The 22,881-nt window shown below is 44.9% G+C and overlaps 10 protein-coding genes across 10 annotated transcripts; 6 read left to right on the forward strand and 4 right to left on the reverse strand.

Annotated features, from left to right (window-relative positions):
• Positions 1-673: 673 nt before the first annotated feature.
• Positions 674-1,159, reverse strand: I203_102148 (uncharacterized protein; the record flags this gene model as incomplete). Its single annotated transcript, XM_019146654.1, has 1 exon — positions 674-1,159. The coding sequence occupies one exon, from the start codon at positions 1,157-1,159 to the stop codon at positions 674-676; it is 486 nt and encodes a 161-aa protein (XP_019004187.1).
• Positions 1,160-1,910: 751 nt separating this feature from the next.
• On the reverse strand, positions 1,911-5,369 carry I203_102149 (uncharacterized protein; the record flags this gene model as incomplete). The annotated part of the gene is made up of 6 exons (XM_019146655.1): positions 1,911-4,452; positions 4,525-4,783; positions 4,853-4,947; positions 5,012-5,095; positions 5,164-5,201; positions 5,259-5,369. 6 exons carry the CDS (start codon positions 5,367-5,369, stop codon positions 1,911-1,913), a joined length of 3,129 nt encoding a protein of 1,042 aa, XP_019004188.1.
• Positions 5,370-5,600: 231 nt separating this feature from the next.
• Positions 5,601-6,896, forward strand: I203_102150 (uncharacterized protein; the record flags this gene model as incomplete). Its single annotated transcript, XM_019146656.1, has 6 exons — positions 5,601-5,947; positions 6,011-6,024; positions 6,099-6,179; positions 6,247-6,422; positions 6,504-6,658; positions 6,740-6,896. The coding sequence occupies 6 exons, from the start codon at positions 5,601-5,603 to the stop codon at positions 6,894-6,896; spliced, it is 930 nt and encodes a 309-aa protein (XP_019004189.1).
• A 410-nt stretch (positions 6,897-7,306) lies between these two features.
• On the reverse strand, positions 7,307-10,924 carry I203_102151 (uncharacterized protein; the record flags this gene model as incomplete). Its single annotated transcript, XM_065517034.1, has 4 exons — positions 7,307-9,850; positions 9,918-10,450; positions 10,508-10,625; positions 10,703-10,924. 4 exons carry the CDS (start codon positions 10,922-10,924, stop codon positions 7,307-7,309), a joined length of 3,417 nt encoding a protein of 1,138 aa, XP_065373852.1.
• Positions 10,925-12,949: 2,025 nt separating this feature from the next.
• On the reverse strand, positions 12,950-13,658 carry I203_102152 (uncharacterized protein; the record flags this gene model as incomplete). Its single annotated transcript, XM_019146658.1, has 3 exons — positions 12,950-13,129; positions 13,226-13,529; positions 13,633-13,658. 3 exons carry the CDS (start codon positions 13,656-13,658, stop codon positions 12,950-12,952), a joined length of 510 nt encoding a protein of 169 aa, XP_019004191.1.
• Positions 13,659-14,120: 462 nt separating this feature from the next.
• On the forward strand, positions 14,121-14,970 carry I203_102153 (uncharacterized protein; the record flags this gene model as incomplete). Its single annotated transcript, XM_019146659.1, has 2 exons — positions 14,121-14,576; positions 14,698-14,970. 2 exons carry the CDS (start codon positions 14,121-14,123, stop codon positions 14,968-14,970), a joined length of 729 nt encoding a protein of 242 aa, XP_019004192.1.
• Positions 14,971-15,975: 1,005 nt separating this feature from the next.
• I203_102154 (uncharacterized protein) lies at positions 15,976-17,850 on the forward strand (the record flags this gene model as incomplete). The annotated part of the gene is made up of 8 exons (XM_019146660.1): positions 15,976-16,088; positions 16,175-16,222; positions 16,291-16,407; positions 16,478-16,576; positions 16,658-16,766; positions 16,848-16,966; positions 17,035-17,402; positions 17,471-17,850. 8 exons carry the CDS (start codon positions 15,976-15,978, stop codon positions 17,848-17,850), a joined length of 1,353 nt encoding a protein of 450 aa, XP_019004193.1.
• A 526-nt stretch (positions 17,851-18,376) lies between these two features.
• On the forward strand, positions 18,377-18,864 carry I203_102155 (uncharacterized protein; the record flags this gene model as incomplete). The annotated part of the gene is made up of 3 exons (XM_065517035.1): positions 18,377-18,419; positions 18,495-18,624; positions 18,762-18,864. The coding sequence occupies 3 exons, from the start codon at positions 18,377-18,379 to the stop codon at positions 18,862-18,864; spliced, it is 276 nt and encodes a 91-aa protein (XP_065373853.1).
• A 1,504-nt stretch (positions 18,865-20,368) lies between these two features.
• Positions 20,369-20,876, forward strand: I203_102156 (uncharacterized protein; the record flags this gene model as incomplete). The annotated part of the gene is made up of 4 exons (XM_019146661.1): positions 20,369-20,396; positions 20,461-20,549; positions 20,628-20,635; positions 20,690-20,876. The coding sequence occupies 4 exons, from the start codon at positions 20,369-20,371 to the stop codon at positions 20,874-20,876; spliced, it is 312 nt and encodes a 103-aa protein (XP_019004194.1).
• Positions 20,877-21,248: 372 nt separating this feature from the next.
• On the forward strand, positions 21,249-21,862 carry I203_102157 (uncharacterized protein; the record flags this gene model as incomplete). The annotated part of the gene is made up of 3 exons (XM_065517036.1): positions 21,249-21,294; positions 21,346-21,442; positions 21,562-21,862. The coding sequence occupies 3 exons, from the start codon at positions 21,249-21,251 to the stop codon at positions 21,860-21,862; spliced, it is 444 nt and encodes a 147-aa protein (XP_065373854.1).
• Between the last annotated feature and the right edge of the window lie 1,019 nt (positions 21,863-22,881).

The following is a 22,881-nucleotide window of genomic DNA, read 5'->3' on the forward strand; positions in this document are numbered from 1 at the left end:
GAGGAGAGTTGTATGCCAGAACACACACCAGAAACCAATAAGATACCACCAAGAGATCGTATAGTATATCCTATGTAGTATAAATATACCACCACAATCGATTTGACGATATCAAACATCCCTTTTCCACGGTCTTTATGGCTCAGATCACAACATCATGACCTCATTTCCCCAGCGACGATCAGATCAGAATTCAGGTCACCGAAGGCTGTTCGAAACCTACAGTCCGTCCTCCAATCCCCCTAAAAGAATTGTAGTCAAGCGATCGACAACACTGGAAGATGCATCCAAGACTCTCAACCGGGCAGGTACACTGGAAAGACTAGTCGAAAGATCCTATTCATCCCTTCAGAATGAAGCTCTAGCAATCGAATATGTCAGTATCCATACTACCATTCCTGTCCCAAAGGTCATCACTACTAGTGCCACACCAAGGCTAGAGGTGCATTACAGACATGTACAAGAGACTATAAGAAGGTCAAGATCGTGTTTGAATGGAGGATAGAGTGGAACCGACATCCTGGTCATGTGGTCGGTCATAGCGAGTATGATGGAAGAAGAGTATGAGATCCAAGCATCCAAGTGACAGTCCTAAAAAGCAGTTGCAAATCTCAGTCAAGTGGTAGTCCCAAAATGTCATGAAAGGAGACATCACTCACGTCGTAGTATTGAATTACAACAATCTCCGGATCAGCCAAACCAATCCTACTAATCCCATTACCGTAGTCTGACCCAAAAACTCCATCCGTTGAAACCCAGCTGAATCTGACTCGGCACTTGGCGATGTTGACGAAGAAGGAAAAGCAGAGGCCGAGGCAGCAGCAGATGATTGTCCGATAGAAATCGTGGCAGAGGCAGTAGAGCTGAGTGATTTGGATGTAGTGACAACTACAGACGAGTGAACACAACCTTTGGTTCCAGCACTGGCACCGCATGTACCATTTTTTGGTGGACTGCTCCAGAGAGCTTCAGCTTTTTCAGCTACGACGTAGCATCCGAAAATGTCGGGTGAACCAGCTTCGGTGGTGATGGCGAGTGAAGAGCCAAGTTTGCCACATACGTAGCTGGCACATGCTCGATCGTTGAAGCAGCAGTAATCGAGGGAAGGGTCAGGAGGGGAACTTCCATCTGGGAAAGAACATGACCAGTTGACTGACATGATGTATGATAAATCGAGGGTGTTTTAAGTATAAGGTGCGTAGAGGGGATTATAGGATGTGCGAGAGGAGGGAATCGGATAGAAGATTTTTGCCTTGAGTGGAAAACATCTCTTGTTCTCTGGACGATAGGTAGGCTTTTATATCCGTTCAAAAAGAGCTGGTAAACTTGCGATGTTCCGTTGGTTGATCTTGATGCCTTACCAAATTTTGCAATGTGGTCAGATTTAGATAAATGACCAGCGCTTGGATGCTCTCTTGGCATTGTTCCTGTCGATTGCTTGAGACGGACTCCAACAGATACATCCGCCAGGTGACTTCACACCACTTTTGACATGATCTTTTTGAGCAATGTATCTGTCACTCGATCACTTGCGCAAGCTGGGTGACGGCGAGCGCAGTGTACTGTTTCAGATCTCGGCAAAGCATTCTGATGTGCATGGTCCTGCTGAAAGTCCGCTTCATCATCCGCATCCGCACAAATAAGCTCACTAACTCCCTTTGGTACCTCGACGGCGATCGACGTGACAAACCTTTCTTTTAGCCAGTGCCGGCCGTTCTTGATGAAACGGGGCAAAGCAGTGGTCAGACGGGTAGTGCATTCTCTTCTTTACAGTAACTAGGTGATCCGAGCTGAGACCGGTGTATCCTATGAAGTCAAAAATGGTATGTCTCTATTGATTATATACATTTTGAATATTATCATGATCTAAGCGTAACACATCGTGAACATTGTTCGTTACCTTACAATAATTATACAAACCCAACTTGGTCTATCCCCAATGCTCTCCTGGCAGTGATGATAGCCACCAGCTCTTTTATGAACTCCTCTAAAATCACACAATTGTCCAATACCACATTCAAGCTAATTTTCTTCGGACCCTCCTGCGTTTTTGCTTGCAAATCTTCCTCTGCATCATCTGATATCCTCCGATGTAGCGTATCTTGTGCAAAAGACTCATCTCCCATTTCCAATGCTGCTACATGATCAGCGTCCGACCAAGGTCCACTTTTTATCGTCTGCTCTGAATTTGAGATCTCCAATTGTAGATCCACATCCGTCTGCTCGTAGTGAGCTCTGAAAGGAGAAGGATTCATCATATCCAGCTCATCGACTCTAATGGGCGTGGCGAGTCTTCCACTTTCTTCTCCAGGTCCAGGTGATTTGTTAGGCGTTCGAAGTAGACTACCTAATGTAGGTGTCAATCCAGACGATGAAGATCGATTAGGCGTACTTGCTGGAGTTTTCTTCTTAGGAGTTAAGAACGACTTGATGCCACCCACTAAACCAGCTGCTGAAGGTCTTTTCTTCTTCTCAGGTTTAGGAGTCTCGGGAAGACCGAAAGAAGAAGGTTCAACCTCCAACATAAGGTTCATAGCTTCGTCAAGATGATCAGCAAATAAGAGTCCTTGTCTCCTTTCCGCTAAAAGTCTATCGAACGATTCGATGCTAGATCGGTGGGACGATATGGTCTTGATAATCTCTCGCAAGATCTGATAGATTGCTGGAAGAGGTACCGAAGATCTGACATCAAAAGGATCTGAATCACCACCATATCGAGATATTTCAATGTCGAGGTCCGAATTGTCATCTGAATCTGTACCGAAATCGGATAAAGAATCTTGAGGCTGTTTAGATCTACTCTTCCATGGATCTGTTTCTGAATTTAAGTCGTATAGTAACCAGCCAGCTAATGATCTATAAGGACAAAGAGCTATGGCGCTGATCACACCGGTCATAGCCACGTTTTCATCTGGAGTATTGGCGAGAAAATCGCTGAATGTCCTTAGAATGTTTTTGATAAGAGGGTCCGAGGGGTTCAATCGATGATGTGTTGGTTCTTCTGTCAGATCTAGATGTAGAATGGTCTTTTCCATTTCACCTAGAAAAGTCGTGGGTATCTGAGCAGATCGGAAGCATGGATCCGCTTCTATAATGGCAGTCATATCTGTTAGATAGACGGCATATCCAGCAGCCATCTCAGCGGAAGACAATGATGGATCCAAGCGAGTGACTAAAGAGCTATATAATTCCACTTCCTGTAGGTGGACGTCTGTCGAATTGACAGGATGTGGTAAGAAGCTGTCAAAAGTGGCTATTTCGGATGGAATCGGTCGTTTCGCCAGGGCAGTAGCAGTCGGATCTCGAATCACGGATAGCAGACCTTTGACTGCCTGCCGACAATGATCACCTAGCAACGTACGGAGTAGACGTAAGGCAGCGGTGGAGGACGTAGGTTCTGTTGAGTGAAGGTTATCGAGAATCAGATCTTTGAGGGTGAAGCGACCTTCGTCCGCAAAATAGTCTGCGGTGTATATAGGCCGATCGATGAATCCCATAGCACCGGTCTTCCGTTTATTCTTCTTCCTATCTTGAGCGGAATAACCTAGTTCTGACGTCCCAGTGTCCATGAGGAAAGACAACAATCGGTTTAACAATGGTCCTTCATCCAGGTTCGAGAACAACACATCAAGGTATGTGAGGACAGCCACCGAACTTCCATCGTGACTCGAACATTCTAATACCGAAGGATACAACACGTTATCTAGGAAAGACGACTGGATCGCATCAAGCGTAGCTTCTGATATAGCACTTCCCAGCATGTGAGTGGTCGATATCTCATGTGAATCCTGATCGCCATGGGGATGCCGTATCATGGAAGTACATCGATAAATTATATCTTGCAAGAAACCGAATAATTTGAGAATGAGATCCAGCTGATCCCGGACTTCCTGATCTGTTGAAGAAGGTATCTCCCTATCAGGTAAATCGGCCCCAGCACTAAGATACATCCCACCCGTAGCCGAAGCTGGACCGCCTGATTCTCTCTCTTGTTCCGCCAATTCCGCTAAAGACGGTACATGTAATTTCGAAGGTAACAGTGAATATATAGCTCCTAAGCCAGCAGCCATTACTTCCGCAAAATCACCATCCAGTATAAATTCGCCTAAAGCATCTCTGGCATCTTGTAAAGGGTCGGATCCGTCCTTGTCCGTGGGGTTTGGACTTCCACTGACTATTTCGCTAGGTGGGAGAAAAGCTATGTCGAATAGGAATAATAGACCGGCACGAGCTGGATCACCGATCTGACCTTCTCGATGAACGAAGCGAAGTAGGTAGGAGAACAAGAGGAATTCGAAATGATGAGTGGTGGCTGTTTTGCTGGATGGTCCGGATATACCTGTGTGAGCGGAGGAAGCAGGGGACAAGGCTCTTTCGAGAGGTGTTGGGACGCGAGAGGGATGAGGCTGAAGCCAGCCTTTATCGTGGAAGAAGATGAGGAGTAAGGGAGGGCTAAAATTATATCAGCCTGACGAGTCACATAACCACAACATGAAAACAGATGTCCCAGAGCGCTGGACTCACTAAGCTACCATCCTAGAAGCCAGAGTACACATCAATCCCACCAAATCCTCTTCTATATCATCATTACTACCCCTTCTATCCATATCAGGACTCATCCCAGCTGCGCCAAGAATTCTAGCTCCTCCATCTATCTTCTCTTCGGGTTCTTCACCTACACATGATCGCAGTAATCGTCTGAGAGGGCGGTGGACAGCGTTGTGTACCAAAAACCGTTCCGATAGGGATACGATCAGATTGTTTATCGCTCGGAGTACCTCAGCTATACAAATATTCCACTTCAGCTCCAGCTAACGGGAAAGTGGGATTGAACGATGATAAAATGATTTACCTTTGATTCCATGAGGTCTATCGGGCTCACAAAGTCGTTCAAGTTGAGCGAGGAGGTCGTTTTTGAGAAAGTATTCCAGACATGCTCCTGTTGTACTACATCGTGAGGTCGTCTGTGTTAGCTAATACACAACGTCATAAGGTTGATGAGCCTGCTCACTCCTCATCCGTCCTGTTGCTCTCATAGACTAAAGCGTCGACTATATGTCTAAGCTGGTTGGGCACTTGAGTTGATGATATTCCTCTGTGACATTAGACGCCTGTCAGTGTGATCATTTCAAATGAATGATCAAATCATAGGACTGTACATACCGTACAATCTGTCTCTCGTCTGGGTATTCTAGCGTTTCCTATTCCAATTCAGCCATCAGCGTCAGCATCTCATTTGTGTGGTGCAAAGTACCCACCTTGATACCTTGCCAGGCTATATCAAACTCGCCCAAATCATCCGGCTGTTTGACCGCTTTGGCCTCTTTCGGAGGCTGTAAGAGTCGAGTAAAGAAATTTGATACTTCCATTCTGGCCTTTAAGGCCGAAGTGGTAGAGTGTTGCTATATGCTTTGTCGTCTATTGTGTATGGTGAAAGTATAGATCTATGGAAAATGAGATGATGGGATGTGGGTGCACAAGCCAGAATCAACGACAAGGACAAGGACAATAGCCGAAAACGAAGACATCATCATCATCAACGCGTTTTGTTTTTCTGTTCGTCATTCATCCATTCCTCCGACCATAACGATCGGACAACCATGATGGACACCTCGAATACCGTAGTATGCTCTCAGCACCGACATCGAAAGGAGCACAGGTCTGAGGAAGACACCCGGTACCCCTATGCATCACCACTGGATAATATCACATCCCTCTTCTCTTCTTCCTCTTCCGCATCTTCCTCTTCAAGCACCAAAACCTCCATCAACGATTGGATACCTAAAGACCCAGTTGTAGTAGGTATAATCTCAGCGGCAGGAGCGACATGCCTTACACTAGGCTCGATAGCTGGGTACAGGAGGTATTGGAGGAGGATACGGAATGCGAATAGTGTGACCACAGGGATGTTGGATCGGAAAACTTGGATAAGAGGTGTTGTGACAAGGTGAGCTACACGGTCGTCAAGGATGGTCTGGATCTAGCTGACTGGTAGCTTGTGGGAACATAGTGTAGGTGATGGTGGTGAGCTGTCATCCTTCTTTTACCCTCAGCAAATTTCCAGCAAGGTAGCTCAAATAATGGTGATGTAATTGTAGATAATTTACGTTTGTATCATACACCGGGACCGTTCTTCAGCTATCCATTCAAGATCCGTTCTATACCCAGTACCCCTAAAGGTGGGTTTATCTCTTCCCCTGCCTCAGCCTGATCTTGATAATGTGCTAAAACGACTGGGTATCGTAGAATTGAAAGACGAGACGATCCATATTCGAATAGCAGGGGTGGACGCACCCGAGAACGCCCATTTCGGACAACCCGCTCAACCTCATGCTAAAGAATCGCTGGAGTGGTTGAGAGGCACCATACTGGGCAAGAGAATGAGGTGTCAGCTACTAGCCAAGGACCAGTATAATAGGATTGTAAGTTCAGTCTTGACTGATCTCCCTGATTATCGTTAAACAATTAGAAGTAACTTTCTCACTAATCCAATTGTCACATAGGTGGCCGTACCATATATAAATCGACTCTTGTGGTTCGATAAACCCCTACCCATCCTGATGCTGAAGGAAGGTATGGCAGTAGTGTACGAAGCTGGTGGAGCAGAGTATGGACCGTGGGGAATAGACAAGATGAAATCGATCGAAGCCCAGGCAAGGTAAGTTCTGTCTTACCATTTTTTCACTGTAATTCAAGCTATCTTAGAACCAGGCTGATATATTATACAACATCTCACTAGATCATCGAAAAAGGGTTTATGGTCATTGAAGAAATTCGAACATCCCAGCGACTTCAAAGCTCGTATGAAGAGACCTGACGAAGTCAGAGTACCATCGACGAGTAAAGCAAAATCTAGGACTCTATTGGGGAGGGTATGGGGATGGATTAGAGGTTAATGGTCGCCAACTGAACTACTTGAGCATTTTTCCTCTATCAGGTCAACATCGACTCGAAGTATATCCCAATGATTGAACGCTATCCGTTCATCGTCATTGAGTGTATTGGTATCTAAGCTTAAAGTGTATCTGCCAAATATCGACAAAATGACATAAAAATGCATTCCATATACAAAATATCATCTCACACGGAAATCAATTCCATCTTCTTCCTTTCATTCTTTCTTCTTGTGGGTCTTCAGTTTATCTATGTACAAGCTACGACGAATCACATGATCAGACACAGAATCATAAAATATATACAACGGAGAGATAGAATTCAGATACAAAAACAAATCGTTTCAGAGTCAGTCAGAAGTAATTTTAGGAATTCCAATGGCAAGGCTTTACCCCATCACCGGCTCCATTACTCATCCCCTAGGCCAAGCCGTTCCTTGGTATTGGCAATTCCCCAACCCAGCGTAAGGGTTGACCTGACTATATTGAGCGAATCCAAATCCTGCTCCTGGGCCTGCCCCCGCTCCTATTCCATGCTGAGAAGCTACTCCTACTCCAGATCCAGGTGAATTACCAGAAACGCCATTATTCGATGGCCCATTGTGCCAATTATTGTACATATACTGTGAATGGTAAGAGGGATATACACTCGAATGAGGCAACATCCCTCCTTGTCCTGGTGCTTGATGGAAGCTGGTCGGAGCAGGTACTTGGCTGTAGCCTTCAGAACCAGTTCTGGGATATGGTCTGTAGGAATAACCGAATTGAGGCGGGGGTGCGAAAGGGTTGACCAATCCTTGTACTTGACTATGCGACATCGCAACGTATTCGTTTCTGGATGGTTCATAGTCTTGCTGTTTGGTTGGTACAGGATGAGCGCGGATGTGTGAGGTTGATTTCGGGAGTCTCGCCCCTCCCATATCCTTAGGTTCTGCAACCGATGGCGTATGAATCTGATTAACCTCCTCTTTCTCCAACTTCTCAGCTTCCTCAACCAATTTTCCAAGGTCAGCTTTAGCAGAGGGTACGGTAGGAGTCTCCAAGAGTGATACGGTAGTCCTGTAGGGAGATTGAATAGCATCGATCGATTCGTTGACTTGTTGACCTGCAATAGCAAGCTGTGAGAACGACAATCCCGACGGGATTTCTCCCACAGTCGCTGTAGTTGATCCATCTTCGTCTTCAATCTCGTCCGAAATGGTGGATGGTGATGATGATGATGATGATGATGATGATGAAGTATCTAGGGCCACTCCTACACTTTCAGCAATATGATTGAGCATATCTGCAAATTCGTTGAGTCGATTTTCGATGATCTCCACTTTCGTATTGGTAGTAGTGTTTTCGACAGGTTTGGAAGGAGCTAGCTCTCCATCGGTACGCAGTGCTTTGGCGAGATCGAGGAGCTTGAGACCGAGTGAAGATGCTGGACTGACCGATTCAGCTTGCATGATTCGCAATAATCGAGTCGAAGCGGTCGTATTGCCAGAGGAAGAGATCAGGTCTTCCAGATAGCCTCGAGAAGTGACCCTTTCAAGAGAATGTTCGGAGGTAGTGTTTGGTACCTCTTGTACAATGTCGATAGAATGAATAGCAGGTGGAAGAGCTGGAAGCTCTTTGGCGGGAGCCGGCGCGAGATCCTTTCCATCAGGCAAGCTGGAATGCATGGATGGGTCGACTGGCGTCTCAGATCGAGATTCGAGTGTTTCTTCGAGCTTAAATCCAAATCTACCGGTGCTTTTCTCCTTTAAGTCGTAGTGTTGATTAGGGCCAGCAAGCTTGACATTGTCTCGTGGAATAGGACCATCTTCGGCCAAGAGATCGTCCTTGACTCCAGTTGATGACGACCTGGCTACAGGCTCGTCTTTCTTTTCAAAACTTGAAGATGAGTCGTCGAAGAAATTAGATACTTCCTTAGACATTGAGCCCCAAGTAGGTGGCATATTTTCCTTGGGAAGCGGAGGTACCGTTTCGGCTTTGACGAATTCGCCGGAAGACCAAACCTGGATTTGAATCCGGTTTGAAAGTAGACCTCTTTTATAACATTCCCATCCTCCGTGACCATCCCAGAACGAAGTGATGAACCTCTCGTATAACAAGTCTGTATGGATCTTGTCGTTCAAGACCGATAGTCTACTCTTTTGAGCATTATCTGCTCCGATATAACGACCCAACATCGTTCGAAGTATATCGGTAGTAGGCAATTCGGAGAACACCCACGGACTCGGTCCAATGGGTTTCAAGTAGAAGTCGATAACGTGGAATTCGAAATAGAGTGGGTGAGGAGAGGTCGGAACGGAGACGAAACCGGGACCAGAAGGGCTCATCCAAGGCGCTATTTGTTGAACCGGTCCGGGCACTTGATAATTGTTGGGTGAAATCATGGACATGTACCCAGGTGGCATAGAGCTCGGTGTGCAAGGCGGGGGCCCGAATAACTGTCGTAGGAACGAGTGTGAGTTGCGCTCCGCATGAGACGAAGGGATGAAGGACGGATAAGTGATCGAAGCTTGCTCGTCCTTGCGAAGCTGTTTAGCTTTTCCTGCCTTCTGATTGTGACCATAATATGACCACCTCTCTTCTTCCGGTGAGAATGTATTACTAGCTAAAGCCATTTCTTCTTGATCTTTCGACTGGGTAGTGATAGTAGGTAGCTGTATATTCTCGAGGTTTCGGATCTTGTTCCAAGTTATGCAAGAGGGAACAGCTAGCTTAGCGACATCTTCGGACTGCATAACAGGTTTACTGAGTGGTTTTTTGAAATGCGCAAGATGTTGATCGATGTATACTTCTTGACCATTCTCCCCTAAGATTGGCTTTGCGGCTAAAGGAGGTGGGAAGCTGAACAGAGTAGAGGTGACAGTAGCCGTGTTTGTTTGAGGTACGCCGGTGACTGTCTCAAAATGAATGTTCACTTGCACGAACTTCTTGGTATTCTCTTGAGCCTTGCCGTTGCGCTATCATCGATTTGAGCCATCAGTGATCTCCATCCCCTACCGGATAACCATAGCATGGAACACTCACCTGTCTAATAGTCCAATCCTGGTAGAGGAGATCTCCGACTTTCACTTCATGATGTTCCACGAAATCAGCTTCATCCTCTGAGTTCGCCTTCCATATGCTTTTGCGAGCCGGAGCTTCGCATAAGTGCCTGAAAGCGATTATTTTGAGTGTAACAGCATCAGGTAGGGTATCTTTCTTGTAGAACAAGGTAAGTCGTCGTACTGTCTCAATTGCAGAAGTCGAGGGAGGAAGCTGTAGTCGGAATAAGTAAGACATCCTCCCTTCCTTGCTTTGATATTCCCGTGAATCGTTGAACCTGTTGACGGAAGGACCTTCATCTTCATGTCTCGATACATAGAAATTTGACTGCATTATTGGGTCATATCTGAAGTTGTTGAGTCCACGCATGATATGCTCAGGAACCGGATGGGAGGATGAGAGAGGCGTGAACGCAGGAATAAATTTTTCAGATGGATATCTATGTTGGGCGACCATGGACGGAGAATGAGATATTTCATTCGCATATGGTGGATTATTACCGTTTCCTGCTGAGGCTATGTTAGCATGAAGCTGACATCGCATGAATGATCACCCTTTTATGCTCAACTCACCAACGGTAGAGCTTTCCAGCTTTAGATCTTTCAGCAAGCTTGGTTCACCAACATAAACAGTAAAATACTTCTCTTCAGGAGTGAGAGATCTTGCGTGGTATTTCATCTGAATGGTCGCCTATCTCATAGGAACAAACATGTTAGGATCTTTTAGCCGCTGGAGTGAATCAGTCTGCGTGAAGCAGCGAGACTCACGCTGAGGTCCAGGAAGCTGTCATACACACCCTTGAAGGGCCCCTCAAGCACAACGCAGGGGTAAATTTTCTCTACCACTGGCTTCCACTGCTCGAAAACGGCGAGATTGCTTCTTAGCAATTCTAATGCATCGTTCGAGGTGGGGGGTTGATATTGATGTAAATTACCAAGAGGAATCTTGCTGTCTGCATCGATGACAGCGTAGAACGTAAGTCGCCACATGGTGGATTCAGTACGCTGTCGTTATCATGAGCTATCTGCGAAGAAGATGCAGAGTTACAACAAGGAAAGAAAGGTGTAGGATGGATGGTGCAGTATGAGTGGGAAGAGAAAGGGATGACGAGGTTGACAAAGGGAACGAGTGGGAGTGCAGTGTGAAGTGCAGTGGGAGTACTTTTCAGTGTACTTGGTTAGTGGCAAATGGGGTATTTCCCCGTGGGGTATTGGCTGATTACGCAATTCCGAAAAGGTAAGATAAGGATAACCATCTGTCTGGTTTTGGGGTGTTCTCGTATTCTTCCTTCTTCCTTCTTTTCTCATCTTGCTTCTGTCCCCTGTTGGAGACTCAATGAACCTTTTCGGGTATCAGCATTAGCAAAAAGTATACTCGGTCTGTGGCATGACAAGCGTCATCAGCCGTAAATAACGGCTTCTATCCCAGATACTCCAGCAGAGTTGTTGCTGTATTCACTCCTTTAGAAGAAGCACATCCACCTCGAAGTCTCATTGGACGCTTTACCTTCCGCCGTAGATCGGTTGGCTTTACTAAGTGCATAAGTGCCTCCATCTAGAGAACATCAGTGGTTGTTACAGATCGCTAAGCCAATCTGATAGACTCAACTGACTGATCTTGCTCTTGGTTCGATGACTCAAAAATGAGAACATGCTGATATTGCTTCTTATGATAGTTGTTCACAGATGAAAATGCAAAGTGGAATGATATATAGGGGAGGGGGAAGAGAGATTGAGTCAAAATGTATGCAGGGTGGGGTAGGCAAAGATAGTGTCGGAGGGCTATGTCGGTCTAGTCAATATCCGGGCACGAGGGGTACCAAATTGTTCATCAAGACGTCATGCTTGTGTGTCCCTTGACTTGTCGCTGCTGTTTGGTCGTGTTCAGTGATGATTGACATGGGGAATTTAGGTGTGGATCAATCAAAAATTGGTCAACGAGGATATCGGATACATGCTAGGTGAGATCGATCCCCTCGTATGATTGGATAAACAGATTACTATCCTCCTCCACCGCATCCACCACCCCCACAAGCACCGCCTCCACGATGTCTTCTTCTTCTCTTCCTGGTACCGCTACTACGGGAGACACTGATGGTCAGTTCCCAATGATACATCACGTACAATACAAAATGGGACAGATGACTCACCCGATCTGAATGACGATCGAACAGTGTCGATTAGCACAGAACTGACATGATCGAGTGAGGAAGACGAAAAAGGAACTCACATTCTTAGATGAAACACAACCCCCTCTAAGTCTCATGGTATCACCCGAACTGCCTTGCCCACGTTTGTCAAGGGGATAAGTATGTCCTGCTCAGAAACACATCCTATAAGCATCTATTCTACGAATCATGCAATTGACTGTCATACAAGGTAGACTCACTATTGTATAATTTCTTCCAGAGCCCACCAATCATTATCCTGTGAATACTTGTTATCTTACGGATGTTGATCGATATCTCTCGATGAATATATAGCCAAGTCCAAAATCGTTCAAGATTCTTCATTTATATATCCTAATTCTTGCAGATGGGGAGGAACCTTTGTTCTTGGCCATGAGGCAATTCAAGACGTCATTGTGTACACTTTCTATCTGAAGTTTGCTTCTAGTCTGTAAAACAGCATGCTACATCCATGAGTGTAAGTGAGTCTAGCGCCACAACTTCCTTCCCACTCTTCTTCTATGAGGGTGTTGGCTTGCTCGGATTCTTGAGCTAAGCAGTGTCCTATAGGTCGATCTTGCTCGATGTAGGAAGTCATTAAATATTATGCGCATCCACGCATTTGTTTAGATGAATGATGAACTTGTTCCGTCGAATGACCATATATTTATTCGTATTATGGTGCATCTAGTAAAAGTGATAGATTTTCACATACAATGAGTCTTCTCATGTGTCATACCGAGAAAATTAGTATCTAAGGATCAGAGTTCAGTCGACTGATACGGTGGTTAAATGACAGTACTGGAAGCTCACCTGATTTACAATAGCTCTCAACATCTTCGATTACTCATCTCCTACTAGGCTGTCTAGAACTTGCGATCTGCCCATCCCTATCCGACATCATCTCATCCGCATCGTAGAACGAATCCATTCTAGGATTCCAGACCAAACGATCCAACCATGATTCACCGCTCGTCCAGTATTTTTTGGGTATGTAACAATACTCAGGCAAGTTGAATGGAGTCGACTATCCATATATAAGTCATGTCGAGATCAATCACAAGTCCAAAGCCATGTTTTGATGTGTCAAGGTATAATGGGAAAAATGAGATTATAAACTTACATATCTTGTCCATATAGTACTTTCCAGTACATCCTTATCGAATATTCTCCCATAGTACAAGACCTCCGAAGCGGATTTGGCAAAATCCATAGCAGTCTTCACTTGTTCTCCTGTATACTTGACCAAATAATCCACCGGATCAATCTGTATAGATTTCGTACCTTTATACAAACCAGAATACTTTTTATTCCTCCTTATCAACGTCAATTTAACTTCAAGTCTATTCAACTTTGACAACCTTCTGGCAATCTCCCATATGGCCCATTTGAAATCCGTCGAAGTTGATATCCAAGGTGAATTTTCACTAGTAAAATCATAATTTCATGAATCATAGGTCCAACCCGATACGATGTGTCTGATTATACTCAGTATCGAGTCGCGGTTTATCCTATCTGATTTGTTCATACGTAGATGCTGAAAGTTCTTTCTCCATTCTTGACTTGTCGGCGTTGGTTTCAACTTTGCATGATTGGCCGTGAATCCATCATGGTTGAGTTGAACGACCGAGCTCTCATCGGTCAGACGAAGAACCATCCATTCGTCTTGTGTGCGGTCCAAAATGTCTTCGGAGTCGAATTGGACATCTGAGTCGTCCGACATTATGGCGGTACTTGACCTGACCGAGATTGCACTTGAAGCTGTTATTTATGCGTAAGACTATGAAATGGATCTTAGCTTGACTGACATCAGATACACTGTATGAGATAGGGTGGGTATGTCTTCCAAGCTCGTCCTCAACAGAAGTTGAATGGTTGAATCGCTGAGGTTCTCCAAGGAATGTTTCCGGCGGAATCCAACCCGAACTGATATGGAGATTCAGTCATGACAGGTTTCAAGATCTCAAATCACTCCCTACTGAGTGATACACATATTGAGCTCTGTTCTCCCATCAACAATGCTTCGGACAGGGACTAGACATCTCTGTAGAAGCTGCCTACGGAATCTGGCACTTGCCCCCAGAATTTCGCCCACTGCTTCCACCTCACCAGTTGCGTCTACGCCCCGACCTGGGAATTTCAACGCAATCCGCTCTTACTCTTCATCGTCCTCAGAACAACCTTCGAGCCCAGGTCCACCTAAAAGACCATCTCCATATCGCCTTCTGCAATCTCACACGTTCTTGTCCCAATTCGCACCTCTGCATATATCAGGATGGAGGCTGGACAGTATCGCTCAGCAGGACAGACTCATCAATCCACTTTCGGCAGTCGACGAAGCGCTTGATCTGGAAGGTGGAGATTTGCAGGATAGGAGGCTGGTCAGAGCGTTCATGATGGGAGAAGGAAAGGTGGGTTGGAAGGACGCTATGATTTTTGTTCAAAGGGCAGGACAGATCATTGAGGAAGAGGATGTGAGTTTAGGTCTTCGGCCATTATCGTCATCACAATGACATACATACATACTCTGTCAAGCTGTCATCACACCATCGATATATCGAGGCATAAGACTGACTGATATCTGTGCCGATATAGCATCATCCCACCACCCTCATCACCCCTTCATCAGATTATATACCTTCATCCACCTCTCTGCAAAATACTGGCAAAGAGGACAACGGATATGTGATAGAGATATCCACACATACACATACACCATTACCTCCGTATCCTCTTCCAACCAAGAACCCCGCGCACAAGATGAGACCCGGAGTGACAAGCAAGGATATACGTCTTGCGGAAAGGTTGGAAGAAGTTTGGGAGGGGGTGATGGGTGGGAGACAGAAGGTGGAAATGAAGAAGGAGTGATGAATACTACAATGGATATAGTACTACCACTAGAGCTAGCTCTGCTGCATCTGGCTGTCATGAACTAGATGGCTAGTCCGAAAGGACATCCCTTTCACAGAAGGACGTGTTACTGTAGCTTATCTAGTAGGATGAAGCGAAAGGATATCTCTGTAAATCCCCAAGCAATGTGACAATACTCTTTGGGCGCCTGACAACCGATCTCGTAGCTCACTTAGCACTATCACGGATATGGAGATTGAAGTAGAGCTGTTGATCGCGATCTATATACTCTTTCATAAGGAGTATGCAAGTGTGTGCTATCCATGCCGTCTCCCAGATACACATGAGGAATTGCCACATGTCAGACGCGTAGTGACAGTGAAGTGTGTAGTATGTTTCGGAAGTGGTCGGAGATGATTTAAAGGCAGATCCCGTCACCTAACACTCTCTTCATGGATCCGACTTGGATCGAAACCACAGACATGCGAAATGATGCACAAGGAACTGAGCCAAAGCCATGCGTAGCATAGCATAAGCCGTTGGTGAATGGGAGGTCTAGGCGTGTATGATGCAAATTGCAAAAATGTGAATGGGAAATGGGAAATGGGGAATTGGCAAAGGAAGAAGATCGGATGAATTCAACCAAGATCAGTATTCAGGGTAAAATTCATTTTAGCTGGAGCTGAGCCTTGATCCATTTTTTTCGGTGGGGTTAGGATTTGATTCTTACGGTGGTGAAAAATGGAGATGGAGGGATGTACACCAATAAACCAATCCGATTGATCGACTTACCTTGCACTATCCCATTCACTCACTCGCTCAAACATCCATCCAACCACAAATCCTTTCATCTTACATCTTCCTCTTTGACCCTCTCCATCTCGTTCACTCCTTTCTTTGCTGAATTGAGTATCATCGTATACCTTTCACTCATCAAAAAGAATCTTTAGATAGATTTACTCAGATCACTCTCTTCTCACGTACAATCTCTTTCACCCACCAAACAAATTAACCACTCCCAAGATGTCTACCACAGCAGGATTAAGACAGAGAGTACCTTCTCCCCCTGCGGGACAGGTAGAGAAGGATCAACTCCTTCGTGAAGCCGAAGAAGCTGAATTGACTGAAGGTCAAAAGTGAGTCGCTGGCTCCACGCTCTTCTCTCGTTTCGCCGCCCAAAACCCAGTGGAGCTTCATACTCATATTGTGTTGTCTCGTACAGGTTCATCGTACCAAACTTCACTGTCAAGCAATTACTCGATGCTATCCCGTGAGCTGCTTTTACACTCGCGAAACGCCAACGCGACGAGTTTAGCTGACATATGTGATCATCCGCAGTGCCCACTGTTTCCACCGATCCGCACTCCACTCATCTCTCTATGTGGTCCAAGACTTCATCGCTCTTGGTCTCTTGGCTTACGGAGCCTTCCATATCGATCCATTCCTTGCTAGGTAGTGAGTCATCCTTGCCCCCTGTATTCACATTAACATGTTGCTGATCTGATCATCGACATTCGTACTATAGCAACCTCGCACCTGCCGTTTACCACGCTGCCAGGATCGCCCTTTACTCCCTTTACGTCTTTGCTGCTGGTTTGTTCGGAACCGGAGTATGGGTTATCGCGTGAGTACTGATTTGCACGACGATTATGATATAAACCATGTGATCATGGAAGCTGATCATTGTGTCTGTGTTTATCGATAGTCACGAGTGTGGTCACCAAGGTTACTCCTCATCCAAGACTATCAACAACACTGTCGGTTGGTTCCTGCACTCTGCTTTGTTGGTACCATACCACTCCTGGAGAATCTCTGTAAGTTGCCTTGATTTGATTAACGTATCCAGCTCTGCAGAGACGGTAAGCTGATCATCTGTATCTTATCTATCTTATCAGCACGGTCGACACCACGCCGCTACCGGTCATTTGACCAGAGATGAGGTCTTCGTACCTGTCACCAGAAAGGACAGAGGTGCACCTGAGATGAAGGAGGAGGCTGAGATCCGCGGATTGAAGTGAGCCGATTTTTGACTTTTCATATCACGTCTTTGGGCGACTTTACTGACCTCGTATCGTTTTGTAGCGTTTCATCAGAAAGACAAAGTGAACTCGCCGAAATTCTTGAGGATGCCCCGTTGGCCGTCTTGTTCAACCTTTTTGTTCGACAATTAGTTGGCTGGCCAGCATACCTCGCCGTCAACGCTTCCGGTCAGAAACACTACCCTAAATGGACTAACCACTTCACCCCTTCGTCCATCATCTTCAAGGCTTCTCACTTCTGGCAAATCGTCTGGTCCGACATCGGTGTCGTCCTTACCCTCTCTGCTCTCGCTTATTGGACCTACAAGAGAAGTTTCTCTGAGATGTTCGTCATCTACTTCTTACCTTATCTCTTCGTCAACAACTGGCTCGTATTCATCACTTACCTTCAACACACTGATCCCGTTCTTCGTAAGTTGTAACCTCACAGCTGACATGTCAAATTGTAACTGATTTATGTTGTTCTTTCGCTTTTGAAGCTCACTACTCCTCTAACACCTGGACTTTCCCTCGAGGAGCCCTCGCCACGATCGACCGAACATTCATGGGACCCATCGGAGCCTACGTTTTGCACGGTATCTGTGAGACCCACGTCGCTCACCATATCTCATCCAAGATCCCCCACTACAACGCATGGGAAGCTACCGAAGCTCTCCGAAAATTCCTTGGTCCCCATTACTACCGATCGGACGAGAACATGTTTGTCTCTTGTTACAAGTCGTACAGGGATTGTGTCTATGTTGAAGATAATCAAGATATTGTCTTCTACAGAAACGCTAGGGGTGTAGCTCAAAGAGTCGCGGTGGACGAGAATGGAAACATCTCTGATTCAGGTGTCGACATGAGCGAATCCAAGTAAATGGGACACGAGGCATTAGGGCCGTCGAGTAGTTGACATTTTTGGTTCAACACCTACAACCTTCTTTTCCCATACATATAACATTCTTTTTCTTTTTTCGTCCTTCTGTTTTTTATTCTATTAATATTATATATATACTTAGATATAAACGAAGATAAAAAAAAACATTTTGAATGCTTCATGAAATGTTTACTATTTATGCGAAAGGCTGATATGACCCATGAGCCTTCCAATTTGGTACACATTTACTTGATCATTCGCATCGCCTCTTCTTGTCCGCTCATAGTGTAGGTCCTTTGCAGTCTTGGCAAGGCGTCTAGTCTACTCGTAAAAGCATGGTGTCTTACTTTCGTCATCGGTTTGTCCGTTCTGCATGAATCCGACTCTCGGGTTTACCGATTCACACATAACAGTCGATAGTCAATAAGTGTAATTGAATATCCACATAGTAAGGTGAGGATTGTACAATTATATCGCTTGAACTCGCCACCTAGATGATCTGGTATATCACATAGTACCGTTCACCATGCCTTTGTTGTCACTCATATCCACGATCAAAGTCAAACCCAGTGAGTGTGTATAACCCATTCAGAGATGAGCAGATAAGGGGTTTTAATTCGATGTTGACTTGGAATGAGTTACAGTACATAAACGTACATACCCACTTGGTGATTCTGGTGGATCGCCAACACAAACACTGAGACTCAGAGGTGGATGTGCATCAGCAAGTAATGTGAGTTGCAGGCATAATTTAAGATTATCATTCTATACTCTGTATCTTGGAGCATGCAGCTTGCAGCTTGCTGACTTTTGAAATGGTCATACACATTTATGGTAGATCGAGTGAGTCATCCCTTCCCATGAGGTAGGTATATCGGGATTGAAGCTCATGTGTGATTTTATATTCATAGTGATGTTGGCGGTACCAAGAAAAGCAAGAAGAAGAGAAGGAAGAAGGGTGGGAAAGGGTTGAGTAGTGGATCATGGATGGGATGCGGTGGTGGTGGATGTTGATTCCTCGAGCTCATATCATTCTGAAGAATGCTGGAGATGAACCAGGAAGGGGTGAATTATGGTACAACCAATTGCACAGAATCCAAGTGATTTCCATCGAAACGAATCAGATGATACAATACTGTGCAGTCCATGTATGTGACCTCCTACACTCACGGTCTGAAGAAAATCCCTCCATCGAATCACTATGATGGGTACAGCACGATTGTAGCTCATGCCCTAAATATCCAGAAATAGACGAGATTCCAGTGTAGGGCGTAGGACAGCTGAGGGATCATGACATAAAGCAGTGTAAAATGTTGAGATTAGATAAAGTGACTAAACTACTGTACTAAAATGACATTCATCGTTTTTTGCGGTGCTGTGATGGTAATGATCTCTTTGACAGGTATATAATATACCTACCTGGCTTATCGCGAATGCTCGATATGCATGCATACCGTCATTGACTTATACAGATTTCTCAGGCACATATAACATTACTTCATCGTACAGCACATCATGGGATAAACATCCATTTTCAATTTCAAGCGACGCGATACTACTCGTAGTAAAGGTAAATACCACTTCGAAATTGGCCTACAACATCAGCATTCGGTTTGCTGATACCTCTCATCTTATAGTTCGATCAGAAGCGCCCGCTAACTCGTATCCATTAATCTCATCAATTGAGAATGATAAAAGAGCGTTGAGACTGAGAGGAGGGGGATGTTGCTGTTGTGGTGGAAATGCTAAATATGTGAATGCTCAATCTGATCACTTTTGGCATCTCGTCGTCGTAGTGACTGTTGCTGATGAGTTCACATTACTTGTTTTATCCAGTACGACGAGTAAGTCATCCATTCTTCACCTACCGACTGCCAATGAAATTCTCCAGTATTATCCATTGTATAGGAGGCGTACTGATCTTCACATGTGTAATAGCGATATGCCCAAGAGGCGAAAACGCAAGAACAATCATGTCTTTGTTTTTTTCTGGGAATGCATCGTCATGCGGAGGAGGAGGTGGTGGTGGTGGATGTTGAGCTGAATTCGAGTATGGTATATTAGACTGCTTAGAGCTTTGATATTACTGTATGAAACTGTATACATTTAACCTATTATACGAACCACTTGTATTGATGAGTTCTCAACATGTACCATGTATGATACCCCGAGGAGTGTGAGCTTGTTGCATCCTAGATCGTCACGTACTCAAAAAAATTCATGGATGGGAAATTTGCATGTACAGTTAAGATTGCTCTTCGCCCTTTTGAAAAGTTGTGCGTGATCGTCAGCTGATCAGTCTAGTCGTTAGTGTGTCTCTTGGTTCAACGCTCCACTTTCGGCCGGTCATCAGCTGTTGTCTTCTGAGGAGAGAGAGGGACGTATACATACATACACAGTACACATGCATAGATCTCCAAACCTCGGACCACTCATTTATCGTTTTCTCAACCCTTAGGTGATAAAATGTCATACAAGTCATTGTCTTATTTGGAAAACAGACGTTTCCAATATCAACATGTGGTTCAATCGCATAACGAGTAAAGGTAAGATATCGCGGATTTCTTGGGAATACAAGCTAAAACCAATTCCGATGACTTTTGCATGTAGAACGGACCAATGCGGATTATGATAATGATCATGGTAAAGCAGAACGTAAGGTACTTAGATTACGAGGTGGATGTTGTACCGACTCAGCTGTATGTGCTCGTACAATCTTCATCAATTATATTACTATAGACATTGATTTCTTTTCCTTTTCGGATCTGACTTGACAGTTCGAACTGTGAGTTGATAAAGAAATTATCTTCGGATCATCATATCTGACCATAATTCTCAGAGATCAAGATCGCAAATATGGAGAATACGGTAAGAAGATTCGAAATAGGGATGACACCCAAGTCGATGGCACGGTACATAAACATCGGCATAGGGCAGGAGGTAGGAATGGCGCTATTGCGGGGGCAGTAGCTGGAGGAGGAGGAGGAGGTGGTGGTGGTGGTGCAGGGGGCGGAGGAGGTTGCTAGTTGTCGATGCAAGTGAAAGTATAAGCTTATGAACGTATGTATTTACCGAATCGCATATACCCGATGCAGAGAGATGGCCTGGAAATAAACGGTGATGGCACCGAAACAGAGGGGATTTGAGGGAATTAAGCTTATTTCTCAAATGATCGACCGTTGACGTCCGCGGAACAATGGGATTTTCAAAACTATTTTTATTTTTGCTCTCTACATTTATGAATTTGTGTATTCAACATGAAGGATGCATGTATATATAAGCTGAGCTAGTATGATCAAGAGAGAGAATGTTGATCCCGTATATATCAGAAATCATTCTACCCAGCGATCCAATATCATATATCGTACACCTGCCATAACTCCGAAAGTACGATCATCATGGCATTACGAAAATTGATGAAGGCTCTACGACATACGGACAAAGGTGCGTGTCACAACCTCCAATGTAACATCACTAACTCTGATGGATATGCAGTGTCCACTCAGAAGAATCAAAAGCAAGAGAAGGAGAAACCACTAAGGATACGCGGAGGATGTATATCAACCGCCAACGTGAGTGTTCATCTTCAACGGTAATCCCTTGACTTGCTGACCTGTATCTATTTTGTAGCTTGAGTAAGTCATACGAGTATTCATAGATGATCAAAAAGGGAAGCTGTACTGACCAGTTGTAATGATAAATATGAAACAGCGACCCAACGAGTAAACACTACAAACAATATTCCGGGCATGGATTCGAGATGTGGGGAAGTCATATGGGCGATCGATTAGAATCATTAGGAAGAAGTATAAGTCGAGGTGGTCAACAATATGTTGGTCCGGTATTATATTATTATCATCCACCTTCAACTCAGGTGATATATCATCATTATCACCAATGTCATCACGATCAAAACCTCCCTCAGTATACACGCACACCAAACCATGGGCCACAGCATGTGTTTAGAGGATGGGGAGGCGCGGCGGTAGATGGGTTCGAACATAAACAGTAATTCATGACATGTTCATCCGTTTTTTTTTTCACAAGATGATTGGTGTCATTCCATTCCGACCTATGGTTGATCCGTATCATCTAGAGATGTCTTTGTTGTAGTTCTATGCATGTATATACTATCTCAATAGCATTTGCCTTTCCACATTGCACTGTTGTTATGCCCTTTCACACGCTTACACTTATATATCCTTTGCAACTGTTGCCCCTTCATCCATTCGCTCTCCGTAGTTTAGCGTGGTTTAGAGCGTCAGACTGTAATTAACTTTAAGATAAGTTGCAAATCTGAAAGTCGGGCGTTCGACTCGCCCCGGGGAGATTTTTTGCTTGTGGTGGGACCGGGACGGAGGTAGTGAGAGACCAGCTATTGGCAATTCCGCGTGCCCTTCACCTACTGGTGCATGGTTGAAATGTATCAAGTGAGACCGAAAAATGGTCGCATGTACGGAGTGAGTTTACTTGAGAGGACTGACCGGTTGGAAAAACGATTACTGTCCTACTGTCCTACTGTTTTTGTAGGAGCGAGACGTTTGTGTGAGTTGTGGTCTGAGCAAACGCCCTGATCCCCGGATCGGCAATTGAATTGGATGATTCCCCCGGCGCGGACTAAAGCTGCCATCGCACCATAACACCATACACCATACACCATACTCGAGTAATATCCGTATACTGATAATTTGCCACCCTACCCTACCCTGCACTTAGCACTTTGCAGTCTTATCCGACTTGGACCGAGGGAACCCAAAGTCACACAGCAGTCAAACCTACTTTGGTTTTACCGGGCATCACTCTATCCATACCTTATCTTCTGTCTATTGACAATGCTATATCATACAAGCTCACATCCGCACCATTACGCCTTCTTATCTCACCTGTCACCGTTAGAATAGGCTACTACGACAACCTCAAGCCAAAGAAAACCAGATAATCAAGTCCAACCCAACCCATCTCAAAAGAAACGTTCACATCCTTTATCCATAAACATCCATTGTTCACCATACGCCCTACGCGATACATCCT

Source organism: Kwoniella mangroviensis (genome assembly GCF_000507465.2).
Source record: "Kwoniella mangroviensis CBS 8507 chromosome 1 map unlocalized Ctg01, whole genome shotgun sequence".
NCBI classification, from domain to species: Eukaryota; Fungi; Basidiomycota; class Tremellomycetes; order Tremellales; family Cryptococcaceae; genus Kwoniella; species Kwoniella mangrovensis.